Genomic DNA, 13,633 nt, shown 5'->3' on the forward strand with positions numbered 1-13,633 from the left:
CGCGGTGCAAAAAATATGGCCTAAAAATATACTAAATTCACCACTCACATTTCAAAATCGGAAGTTGTCTTCATCCGCCACAGAGAATTGCTTTTGAGATAAAATGTCCGTTTTTTTCTGCATGTTATCATTGAAGACACTTGTCGAATTCATATGAGCTGATATTGAGTGATTTAAAGTGAACATGTCGGTAGATATGGTCGCTACAATCTCATACTCACTATGGACTATATTAGCCGAATTTCGTTCTTACATAAAATGCGTAGTGATTTAGTGTTGCGCCCCCTGAAGAAGAAACAAAATGGACGGCGTACTGAAGGGAATTCGGCAGAGTCAGGTAATTTAATAGTTCACCGATTCAGATGATAAACAATGTGTTACTCAGTTTGTTTCAACATAATTTCAAATGTAACGGTGTGTTTTTATTTTGGTTAATTTTCAGACAAATCCGAAGTATCTACATACCAACTCTACTTCACACAAATGGCCGTTTAGCGCCGTTGCCGAACTTATCGGTAAGCTTAAAAATTTAAAAGGGCATTTCGTGATCCACAGCTAGTCATCCCCCCACTTTCCTCAAAAAAAGTTGAGATTTTTATATCACTGGATACCGCTGGCTACATAATGTTTATGTACAAAATATTTCTTGCAGATTAATTCGTTTAGCAAAGATATCGTGAAATTTGAATTTCGTTCTGAACTTCGAACGAAATTACAACGCATTGTCTAAAACTATGGCATGCTATGGAGCAGTGTAATACACATAATCATGCATAACTCGCGAACGCAAAATCGGAATCAACTGAAATTTTGGGAATAGGTTTTTTTCGTGGATATCTAATGAAAAATAACATAAATAGAAGCAGTGCCGTATTATTACGCTGACTTTCATTATTCGGCGAGGAGGGCGATTTACGACCTCCTGGTTTGTTTACAAACAGAGAGGTAGACAAAAACCGTTCCGCTTGTCCAAACACTCAAGTATCAGAAGGATGGTCCACAATAGCGTGATTCACGTAACCTGAATAGGGATTAAAAAGCTGTCACGTAGAACCACGCACTTCTATTGTCCAATTTGCCATCAAGATTTCATATGGAAACAGTTCAGACCCAGTACACGATCATGTCAGAAATTAATATTTTGTTCTGGGTCTGATTATTCGGACTAAAATAGAAGATGCTTCTTTAAGTAACTTTGATGAAAAAGGAACACTCCGGCAATCACAACATTTAGGCCGTGTAAAATTAATATTTTGGTTCTCGTTTTTTTTTAGATTTTTCAATTTTTTAGACTTTGGAATGATTTATGAAATCTTCATACATATAAATAAGTTTATTAGAGAACAAGCATCACTTCCAAGTCTTTTTGTGATACTCTAGGGGTTTATCCCTCAGAATCTCACATTTGAAAAAAAAAAAAGGGCCTCATCGTTTCCTCGAGCACTGTTGGAGAAGACCGAAAACTACTGACAATGCTAATTTTACATTGGAAAAAAAAAAACAAAACAAAAAAAACACCTCCCTCCCTCATCAATTCATGAAAATCCTCTGGACGAGAACCAAAACATTAATTTTATACATACGGCCTTATGCCTATTTTTTATTTCTATGGAACAACAATTATCAATCACAAATCGTGTGGTTTCATTCTGAACAAATCAACAAACTCATATGTGAGTCCCCTCGGCACAACTGAGCCCTGAAGTCGCCAATCATCATTTTTGAGATATTCAACCAAAATATTCTGCTTGAAATTAGCTTTAAAATGATGTATATCGTGTCTATAGTACTTGACATTTAAGTAGTGAAAAATCATAAAACAGTCAATAAATCCTTTGTTTCCTATAAGTTCGATGGAGCATATCTCAATAATGGCACTGGCAACATCCGGGCTCAGTTGTGCCGAGGGGTCACATATTGACTTTAAAAACGACTAAAAACTGCCGTCTCTATCTCTCACCCGGCCCCCCATCTCAACCAGTGAATTCTCAACATAAAAATTGACAATGAGTGTTACCAAATGTAGCGCGGAAAAGGGGTAGTTTTTTTACCAGTAGCGAGGACTGCGAAATTGGGAAAATAAGGGGTATTAATATGGACAGTCCACAAAATTTGACCGTGAAATCAGCAAAATAGGGGGTAGGCCTATTTAATTTGCACTGTCCGCAAAATTTGGATAAAAGGGGTACTTGGCTTGGGAAAATCCGGTAATTTTATGTCAATATTTAGTGTCACTGAAAAGGGATGTTGGAAATTCTAGTCATTGAAAATCACTAAAAAAGGGCTTGTTTTTTGCCAAATTTTGTCCTCGATTTTGCATGAAAAAAAGGGGGGGAATTTGATGAAAAATCATTGCAAAGGGGGTCTTTAAAAGATTTGGTAAATCTCATGGTTGCCAACTTTTGTGTTGAGTTGGGGGACCGGGGTCTCGCTCTCACCATGCGATTTCCCGGCCCGGGCACTGTGCACTTACCGTTGCACACAATAGGGGGAAATCACAAAACATGATAAAATAAATACCTCTATGAAACAATTATAAAAGTTTGATTTCTTATCAGGGAAAAATTAACTTAAAATATTTACCAAAGTCAGACAAGACAAATTGGTATTTTCTGTGCTGAGAAAACTGACTTGAACTTAAGGCCCTGTACAAACCAATTGGTAGGGACAGGCATAAAAATGCCAAATTGATTCTATTTGTACTGAGATATATGCCATGCCTATGACTATGTTTATTCTAATGTTTTGTATGTGAATGGGAAATACATAGAGCATATTTATAATAGTCATATTCGTGTATTCATGTAAATGCCTTATTTTGAATAATAAGTTAGAATAATACGCATCTTTCGGCTGAACCACTAGCAGGTTAGGCTTTTAGGTAGCACATCTATGACAATGACAAAGGTACCTAAATCTGAATTTTGATGATTTTTACGATCATCCTGATGAGCAAATCACTGAATGGGCCTTTAACATTCTATTGTCATTCAGTCGCTGACAGCAACTTGCTGCGATTGACAAGTCTTTCAATTGGCGCGAGTGTCCTTGACTTATCTGCAGTGGTCATGAAAAGACTCTAGAGATAACCTCTGACCCCATGTAAACTGAAACTGCTACATGAAGAATGTATAAATTATTCAAATGCTGATTTGATAATAAAGAAGTACAGTTAGTTGTCAAAACCATGTTTCATTTTTTACATGCTTTTGAATAGGAATTTAGGGTTATTAGGATTAGGGTTAGGAGTTGGGGTTAGGGGCTATATATAACAAAAACCGGGCCAGAAACTAGCAGAAACAAGCTAGAATCTTCTGAGTGTAAGAGACAGATTTCAGCTTCTTACACATTATTTTAATTTTGCTCCTATATACGAATCCAATTTCACACATTTCTACACCTCAATGGCAACCGTAGCTGGGTCCCCGGCGAGTCCATCCCACCTAAAATGTGAAAACACAGCCTTGGCGAGGATTTTAAACTGCATTCCATCACCCGTGTTATAGACAATAGAATGATGGAAGTTTATACAACACAATTCAATATAACATCATTTTTTAAGCACCCATTTGGGCAGTCATAGTGCGACAGGGACCCAGTAATGGCTGAATGAATTGTAACTATGTGACTTGGCTCGTTGGATTCGTCTATACCTTTACATTGGGAAGAATCACGGTTCTTCCCTGCAAAATGGTCGTATTATATAATTGTAATAAATAAATGATAGTCATCAAATGGCCAACAGATAAATGACAGGTCGTCGAAGTCTAAATGTCCGTTCATACTACCGAAGTACCGATCACTTTTTGCTGCAACTCATCGCATTTACAAGTTAAAATTTGAAGTATGATGTTGTGCGGCAATGCACCGCATCGCAAAGCAATTGCAGCATAGTATGAACGGATCTTAACTTAGGCAATCCTATACCTTGATCAGCGCTTAATCGGCGGGAATTATAACATCGTGGATTAATATTAAAATATTTTATTTTGAGAATTGTCATGGGACATCTCGCCAGAAGCATCACAAATTGTTAATTCAAGATCTATACTTTCTTTTTCACTCAAAATATAGACCAGACAAGTCAACTAATAGCACTCTTAACATGGGTCTTTTTTTTGGCGTAGTGGTAAAAGCCTAACACTTCCCACCAATTAAGAGATGATCAAACTATAAGGAATGTTTAACTTTTTTTTGTGATATAACTTCTGTCACTTATTGCAACAGTGATTGCTGATTTGTTTGATTTTGGTATTCTGGCATTTACTGAATGTTGTGAATTTATATAGTAAAAAAAAGTAAATTTAAGCATTATCCTAATTTTAATGTTTCTCTTTTTTGCTTCAACAGACAATGCCTACGACCCTGACGTGCTCGCGTCCAAACTGGACATCAATTATGAGTCGTTCGCCAACCACCCATGCTTAACATTCACGGATGACGGGAATGGGTTAGACGCTGAGTCAATGCACAAAATGCTAAGGTATTGGGCTATTCCAGTTGAAATCCATACACCCTATGGAAGACATGACCTTAATCTTCCACACAGGGAGTGTGAATTTCAAATGGGGCTACCTGATTGGGTGATTCCATTTGAAATTACTCCTCTGGGTGGTTATATCTTATATAGGTGGTGTATGGATTTCAACTGGAAAAGCCCATTGTTATCAGTCCAGTACATGATGAAAGTATGTGACGGCAGGGTTGCCAAAAGATTTCAGCCCGAATCGCGGGTCAAATAATCGAAAAGTCGCCCAATTTTTCTCTTTAACATTGGTTTCTATGGGGCATGAAACTATCGAAATCAAGGGAACCAATGTTGAAAAAGTCGCCAAATTATTTCTTAACCATTGGTTTCTATGGGATAGGAAATTGTCAAAAATCGCGGGAAAAATATTTAAAAGTCGCCCAATTGGGCTACCAAATCGCTGGTTTGGCAACCCTGTGTGACGGATACCCATCAGAGAGGGTATTTAACACTTCCCACAATGCATTTCTTCCCGGTACTGATTTGCTAGTCAGTACAATGATAGTGACAAATAATACCTCAATTAACAGAGCTCATCTATGTAGAACTTGCTGTTGAGGTATTTCTTGTCACTCGCTATTAACCATAATTATCACACTAATATCAAATCAATACAGGGAAGAAATGCATTGTGGGAAGATATCTTCTCCAGGTACCTGTCAATATGAAATTCTATATTGATGGGTACATGGAGAAGATATCTTCCCACAATTCCATATAAAAGTGCTTTAAAATAATTTCATGCTAGTGAATAGTCACTAGACTGGTTCAACTCTCTGGGTTAACGACTGAGAAAACTGTGGAAAAAATTGTTGGATTTTGCAACAGGATTCTTGTTGCACAGAGACTGAGCAGTTGTGTCGAAATGAACCTTTTGATCGAGTTTGTTATTTTTATACGGTGGGTACATGGGCGCCGCTAGACATTTACGCTACAAATGGCGCACAACCAAAGTCTGGAGAGAATATGTTCACGATTCCAACACGTTACGAAAAAATTATTCAGTCATCACTACGAAGCATAACACAACTCCATACGAAGTGTAGACGACTGACGGATTCAGTCTAGAATAGTCATTGGGGTGACACTGACACAAGTGGTTAATGGAATAAATGTGGTACAGTTCACATCATTTTGTAGATTCAGCTTCTAATATTTTTAAATCTTGTTTTTCCTTATTTTTAACTCAACAGCTTTGGTTTTAGCCATAAGGAAGACACGCCCAAACATCTCGCCGTAGGGCAGTACGGCAATGGCTTCAAATCAGGGTCCATGCGTCTTGGCAGGGATGCCATTGTTTTCAGTAACAAAAACAATACAAAGACCATTGGGTTCTTGTCGCAGACATTCTTGGAAAATATCAAAGCTGCCACCGTCCTGGTGCCTATAGTATCATGGAATCTGGCTAATAATATCCTTTTGTTGTTGTTATTTTGTAAATTCAATATGTCATTAATGCACTTGTGCTTTTATGTACCCCCCATTGGGCTGTTCCAGTTGACATCCATACACCCCCGATAGAAGACATGGCCTAAATCTTTCACACAGAATTTCAAATGGGGTTACTCCTTTAGAATGGTCGACTCCTTTAGAAATCTACACCACCTGTTTGGGCAATTCAGATCATGTCTTCCATATGGGGTATATAGATAAGTTGAGTTGACTTCTAACGTCATTGCCTGGCAGTATGCGTGTGCATCATATTTTGTTCAGGGCCTGTGCTTTTAAAAATCTGCCACATCACAATAAGGCTATCGAACAGTGAAGTGCAGTTCGCTCAAGCATATCAATATACCAGTCTTTTGCCTGTGTTTATAAACATTGAGGTCAACTCATCTAAAGTCTGCACAAAAAGAAACTCAGCTGTTATAAATGCGCCTATAGATTCAGAACTAATAACTGTTTTCACAATATGTGACATGATCAAGGGGAATGAGTCACATGTCGGCCCTGGTCGAAAATGAGTTTTACACATGTTTCTAAAGATGACATTTAGAGCTTTCAGAAACTGAAAACCCCATGTTGATATGACTTTTCTTTGTGAAGTTACGTCAATTTATCAATCGCTGAAAACAATATAAAACAAAAGAATTATAACACTTTCTTTGCCAATATCTCAAAATCAATATTAGCGACATCCGACTCATTTCCCTTGATCATGTCATATATTTCAAACATAAAAAGAAGGATGATTTATTTACGCGCATTTTGATACCCCATTTGACCATTTGTTTTGTTCAATATTGACAATACAGCAGTGTTTTGAAAGAAAAATACCCCAATTTAAAAGTTGCAGTTATTTGTATTGATTTGAAGTAATTAAGGGCGAAGATAATGGCGGGCTTTACGTGTTACAGGTGCTGGCATTATAACCATTGATCGCTGTAAACTGCCACTTTTGAATTCGGGTATTTTTCTGTAAAAGCACTACTGTGTTGTTAATATTGAACAACATTTGACGAATGGGGTAACAAAATGTGTGTAAATAAATCATCCTTCTCTCTATGTTGAAACATTGTGAAAACAGTTATTAGTTCTGAATCTATAGGCGTATTTATAAAAGCTGAGTTACTTTTTGTGCAGACTTTATATGGATTTCAACTGGAATATAACCCATTTCATCTAGATTACTCGGTTTTATTTGGATATCAGAATTGGTTCACTTCCAAGACGTAACAGGCTGAGACTTTTGAGTTGATGAAGACCAATCAATTTCCGGAAAGCTCTGCTTAACTTTCTCAGGAGAGCATTGTTTAGCTCACCTGTAATGTTTTTGAATCTCTTATGTTCATTTTAAAAAGCTCCCCTAACAGGTGGTATTTAGAACAGTTTCAGTAAATAATGAACGGGTTTAACTTTCAAACAAAACACTATTTTTCGCTCAACTGGTACATATTCACTAGGTCGACTAGTGTATTTTTTATTAAAGCCCTGCCAGGATTGTGTGTGTAAGAAACATAATCTATAATTTTAACCCCACCCTTGTTAAGAAACTTAATTTTGTTGACAAGGATTTGCAAATCTTGTGGTTTGTTCCTTAACCATGAACTCCATTGTCTGTCATCCACAAAAAGCGGTAGATGTATCATATAGAAGTCTCAAGTATTTAAAGGAAGTCTCCGGCAATCACAACTTTAAGCCTTATATGAAAGAAAAATAATTATCAAGCACAAATCACATGGTTTTAATTAAAACAAACTCATAGTGACCATAAAAACTAATAAAAACATTCGGCTCTCAACACACGATATTCAAAATTCCCGGGCGCTGAAATTGTCGAGTGCAATGACGTCCCAGTAATACAATGAAGGCTGCGCACAAATTGAGCACAAACAACCATTACGTCATTGCACTTAGACTATTTCGGTGCGGGAATTTTGAATATCGCGTGTTGAGAGTCGACTGTTTTTATTCGTTTTTATGGTCAATATGAGTTTGTTTTAAATAGAACCATGTGATTCGTGCTTGATAATTATTTTTCTAACATATAAGGTATAATGTTATGATTGCCGGAGACTTCCTTTAAAAGGGCATTTTGTGATCCACAGCCTCATCCCCCCCCCCACTTTTCTCGAATTATGTACCAAAGATTTCTTGCAGATTAATTCGTTTAGCAAAGATATAGTCAATATACAGTGGCCTATGGAGCAGTGTAAAACACATAATCATGCATAACTCGAAAATGCAAAATCGGAATCAACTAAAATTTTGGGAATAAGCTTTTTTCGTGGATATCTATTATCTTCTGAAAATTGCCACAAAAAACAGATGCTAGGATCACGAAATCCTCCTTTAAATGAGGTTTAATAAAAGAAACCACATGAATAGAGTGCCCTCTGAAGGAGGTCTACCCTCTGTATAACCTCATTTAAATATTAGGGACTTATACATCTACCCAAACAGCACATACAAACAAATTGCCCAGAGATATGCTTTGTTAAATTTTGTTGAAAGCAAAAATTGCCAACATTTTAACAACGTTTGGAAGTTACATTGTTTTTGTCCTTAACAGAGTTTTTCACATCAGATAATTCGCAGTGCAGACGCCGAACCCAGTCTTCGTGCTATATTAAAGCACTCAATATTTACGACCACCGATGAACTGTTTGCACAGTTTAAGAAGATCAACAGTCACAAAGGAACAAGAATACTGATTTACAATCTAAAGAGGTAAGAATTCAACCCCATGATAACTACCTGCTGATTGGCCAAAATGAATATTGTGTCCAATTTTGAACCAATCAAGGAGGGTATTAATAAGATCATCTGCAAATGCAAGTTTGACCATAAATAGTTAAAAGCCTAGTCACAATTGGCAATTGAAATGAGCAGCTTAAGTTATCAACCAATCAGAAATGCTGTTAGATTACCAGTAGTGTCCAGGGGGTTAAAGCCTTCCTCAGGTCCTTGGATAACGACTGGTAATGTAGACTATAGATTTATCAAGTTTCATATATTCCTACACTTCAATGACAGCCATAGCTGGGTCCCATCCCACCTGAAATGTGAAATGATGCGGTCTTGGCGGGGATTTTAAAATACATTCCATCACCTGTGTTACACATAGATGAAAGAATGAATGTTTACAACACAGTACAATATTACAATATAAGATCAATTTTTAAGCGGATAAAATCCACCCAATTGGGCAGTCACAACACCGGTTTGGTGCGGATGGGGCCCAGTCTCTGGTTAAAACACAGTTGGATTTTACATTATTTGGCTGCTGTGTGGGAAGATTTGTTTCGGAATTCCAAATATTTTGTACACCTTTTACACTATTTTATAAAAAAATGGTTGGACCTGGAATAGCTAAAACTGTTTGAATTCCAAATCTTCCTCACAGGGAGGAGGAGTGTCAAATGTAATAGCCTAATGCAACGTCTGATTGATTAGGAGTATTTAAGTGAAGGGTATGATAAATCGTTATTTTTCTCTTATGTGTCATCAGGGATACGAGCAACCGCCTTGAATTTGACTTCATGAAAGATGGGCACGATATCATTCTCGCCGAGGAATATGACTTGACGCATCCAGCGGTCAGTATGGTTGGACCTGATGATGATAGTGATATACCGGAGCATACATATTCATTGAGGGTAAGTTTTAGTCATGGATCTGTTATGACTTGACACATCCAGCGGTCAGTATGGTTGGACCTAATAATGATAGTGATATACCGGAGCATACATATTCATTAAGGGTAAGTTTTAGTCATGGATCTGTTATGACTTGACGCATCCAGCGGTCAGTATGGTTGGACCTAATAATGATAGTGATATACCGGAGCATACATATTCATTGAGGGTAAGTTTTAGTCATGGATCTGTTATGACTTGACGCATCTAGCGGTCAGTATGGTTGGACCTAATAATGATAGTGATATACCGGAGCATACATATTCATTGAGGGTAAGTTTTAGTCATGGATCTGTTATGACTTGACACATCCAGCGGTCAGTATGGTTGGACCTAATAATGATAGTGATATACGGAGCATACATATTCATTGAGGGTAAGTTTTAGTCATGGATCTGTTATGACTTGACGCATCTAGTGGTCAGTATGGTTGGACCTAATAATGATAGTGATATACCGACATACATACATATTCATTGAGGGTAAGTTTTAGTCATGGATCTGTTATGACTTGACACATCCAGCGGTCAGTATGGTTGGACCTAATAATGATAGTGATATACCGGAGCATACATATTCATTGAGGGTAAGTTTTAGTCATGGATCTGTTATGACTTGACGCATCTAGTGGTCAGTATGGTTGGACCTAATAATGATAGTGATATACCGGAGCATACATATTCATTGAGGGTAAGTTTTAGTCATGGATCTGTTATGACTTGACGCATCCAGCGGTCAGTATGGTTGGACCTAATAATGATAGTGATATACCGGAGCATACATATTCATTGAGGGTAAGTTTTAGTCATGGATCTGTTATGACTTGACGCATCCAGCGGTCAGTATGGTTGGACCTGATAATGATAGTAATATACCGGAGCACACATATTCATTGAGGGTAAGTTTTAGTCATGGATCTGTTATGACTTGACGCATCCAGCGGTCAGTATGGTTGGACCTAATAATGATAGTGATATACCGGAGCATACATATTCATTGAGGGTAAGTTTTAGTCATGGATCTGTTATGACTTGACACATCCAGCGGTCAGTATGGTTGGACCTAATAATGATAGTGATATACCGGAGCATACATATTCATTGAGGGTAAGTTTTAGTCATGGATCTGTTAGGACTTGACACATCCAGTGGTCAGTATGGTTGGACCTAATAATGATAGTGATATACCGGAGCATACATATTCATTGAGGGTAAGTTTTAGTCATGGATCTGTTATGACTTGACGCATCCAGCGGTCAGTATGGTTGGACCTAATAATGATAGTGATATACTCGGGCATACATATTCATTGAGGGTAAGTTTTAGTCATGGATCTGTTATGACTTGACGCATCCAGCGGTCAGTATGGTTGGACCTAATAATGATAGTGATATACCGGAGCATACATATTCATTGAGGGTAAGTTTTAGTCATGGATCTGTTATGACTTGACGCATCCAGCGGTCAGTATGGTTGGACCTAATAATGATAGTGATATACCGGAGCATACATATTCATTGAGGGTAAGTTTTAGTCATGGATCTGTTATGACTTGACGCATCTAGTGGTCAGTATGGTTGGACCTAATAATGATAGTGATATACCGGAGCATACATATTCATTGAGGGTAAGTTTTAGTCATGGATCTGTTATGACTTGACGCTATCCAGCGGTCAGTATGGTTGGACCAGATAATGATAGTGATATACCGGAGCATACATATTCATTGAGGGTAAGTTTTAGTCATGGATCTGTTATGACTTGACACATCCAGCGGTCAGTATGGTTGGACCTAATAATGATAGTGATATACCGGAGCATACATATTCATTGAGGGTAAGTTTTAGTCATGGATCTGTTATGACTTGACGCATCCAGCGGTCAGTATGGTTGGACCTAATAATGATAGTGATATACCGGAGCATACATATTCATTGAGGGTAAGTTTTAGTCATGGATCTGTTATGACTTGACGCATCCAGCGGTCAGTATGGTTGGACCTAATAATGATAGTGATATACCGGAGCATACATATTCATTGAGGGTAAGTTTTAGTCATGGATCTGTTATGACTTGACGCATCCAGCGGTCAGTATGGTTGGACCTGATAATGATAGTGATATACCGGAGCATACATATTCACTGAGGGTACGTTTTAGTCATGGATCTGTTTAAAGTTGCATGATATTTGGGACTGTGCATTACTTAACCCCATGAGAACTACCTGCCGATTGGCCAAAATGAATATTGTGTCCAATTTTGAACCAATCAACCAATCAGAAATGCTGTTAGATGACCAGTAGTGTTCAGGGGCTTAAATTTGTACTATTATTGAAGAAAATTAAAATATTATTACGGTAATCGGAATTAAGAACAGATTGTGACAAAAGTTTTCTTGAGTTTACTATTTTGAAATAATACTTAATTTTAGGTAGGGTGCGTTGGTACTTAATTCTGAGTTTATGTGTTTGTTTGTTGAAACGATCACTCTGTGCTGAGTCTTGACGGGATCAGGGTTAAGCAAATTTTCAAGCCAGGCAAAAAATGACCTATATAACCATTTTGGGCTGTAAAAGAAAATAAAGTAACTGAATTTAAGATAAAGAACAAGGAAAAGAAGGCTACTGTCCAAAAATCATGTGAATAATATGACAGTCATCCTTCGAGTCTAGAGAAAAGTCTTAAACCAATCTCAACTCCCTCAAAGGCTTAATCTGGTTGGAAAGTTTTCAGGCATACGTCACAACTTTTTTAGGAAGAAAAATAATCTAAAAAATAGAATCCATATAAAAACAAGCAAGAACGGTCACAAGAATGTTATGCTCTTGCTGAAGATCATCAACTATGGCATTGCATCTGTGAAGTCAAGAGTTGTCAGCCATGACATAAGCGTACCAACCAACCAGTGTGTAAAAACAGACACATTTAGCAGCCGACAAGTGCATCCTTTCAATATGGATGTGCACATATTATATATTTGTTCAATTGTTTTCTTAATAATATAAATGATCTTATACCTGTCACCCTTCCCAGGCGTTCTGCTCTATTCTGTACATGAAACCCAAGCTCCGTATCCACCTGAGAAAGAGGAAGGTCCAGACCTTGTTTGTTGAGAAGAGTCTTAGCCGCACAGAGAGAGATACATACAAACCAAAGAATGTCCAGGTATGCAAGCCCCCAGGGGTGGGGAGGGTATGAATAGGTCCAGACCTTGTTTGTTGAGAAGAGTCTTAGCCGGACTGAGAGAGATACATACAAACCAAAGAATGTCCAGGTATGCAAGCCCCCAGGGGTGGGGAGGGTCTGAAAAAGTGTTTAAATGAAAAATAATTTGGTTCAATTTGGTGAGGATTAAGCCCAGAACCTTTGTATTGCCAGACAGGAGCTCTTAGGAGTCAGCTCTGAAGGGGTGAGAACTGGACAGTTGCTTATAAACCAAATTGTTCACTTTTTTCCCTTGGCATTTAGCTGGGGTGGGGGTCATCACCCTTCCAAACAATGAGTCTTGTTGTACCATAGACAGTAGTTCTCTCTACTGCCTATGGTTTTACCTTCTTAGCATATTCCGGCACACCTGGGAGGAGAGAGACAATAGAGGTTAGGTGCTTTGTCTAAGGGCACAACATGATGGAACCACTGGGGTTTGAACTGGCAACCCATCGATCATGAGTCTCCTGAGCGCTGCACCACCCTATGGTAAATGTACATAGGGTAAATGAAAAAGCAAATTTGATGCCGTCTTTTTTAAGTGGTAATGGTGTTATCTATAACAATTACCCTGTTGGTAACATTTTGATTTAATGTTATTTTTTTTAATTATAGCTTGTTCCAGACAGACCAGTAAAAATTACATTTGGATTTAATCCCAAGAAGAACCAGTATGGCATGTTGATGTACCACAAAAATAGGCTCATCAAACCATATGTGAAAGTGGGCTACCAGTTGAAGGTGAGTGACTCGGTACTGGC

At 37.9% G+C, this 13,633-nt stretch overlaps 2 protein-coding genes across 2 annotated transcripts in view; one reads left to right on the forward strand and one right to left on the reverse strand.

The window, feature by feature from the left end:
- Positions 1-13,633, reverse strand: part of LOC140141182 (uncharacterized) — a 574,562-nt gene that overhangs the window by 46,542 nt on the left and 514,387 nt on the right. The gene's annotated exons all lie outside the window — the stretch shown is intronic.
- Positions 293-13,633, forward strand: part of LOC140141609 (uncharacterized) — a 52,450-nt gene continuing 39,109 nt past the window's right edge. The window contains exons 1-8 of the mRNA XM_072163521.1: positions 293-337; positions 443-515; positions 4,351-4,483; positions 5,722-6,001; positions 8,541-8,698; positions 9,480-9,627; positions 12,699-12,830; positions 13,488-13,613. Of these exons, the coding sequence (XP_072019622.1) occupies positions 302-337; positions 443-515; positions 4,351-4,483; positions 5,722-6,001; positions 8,541-8,698; positions 9,480-9,627; positions 12,699-12,830; positions 13,488-13,613 (1,086 nt within the window). The 5' untranslated portion in view covers positions 293-301. The remainder of the gene's footprint in view (positions 338-442; positions 516-4,350; positions 4,484-5,721; positions 6,002-8,540; positions 8,699-9,479; positions 9,628-12,698; positions 12,831-13,487; positions 13,614-13,633) is intronic.

Source organism: Amphiura filiformis, chromosome 19 (assembly GCF_039555335.1).
Source record: "Amphiura filiformis chromosome 19, Afil_fr2py, whole genome shotgun sequence".
In the NCBI taxonomy this organism is placed as follows: domain Eukaryota; kingdom Metazoa; phylum Echinodermata; class Ophiuroidea; order Amphilepidida; family Amphiuridae; genus Amphiura; species Amphiura filiformis.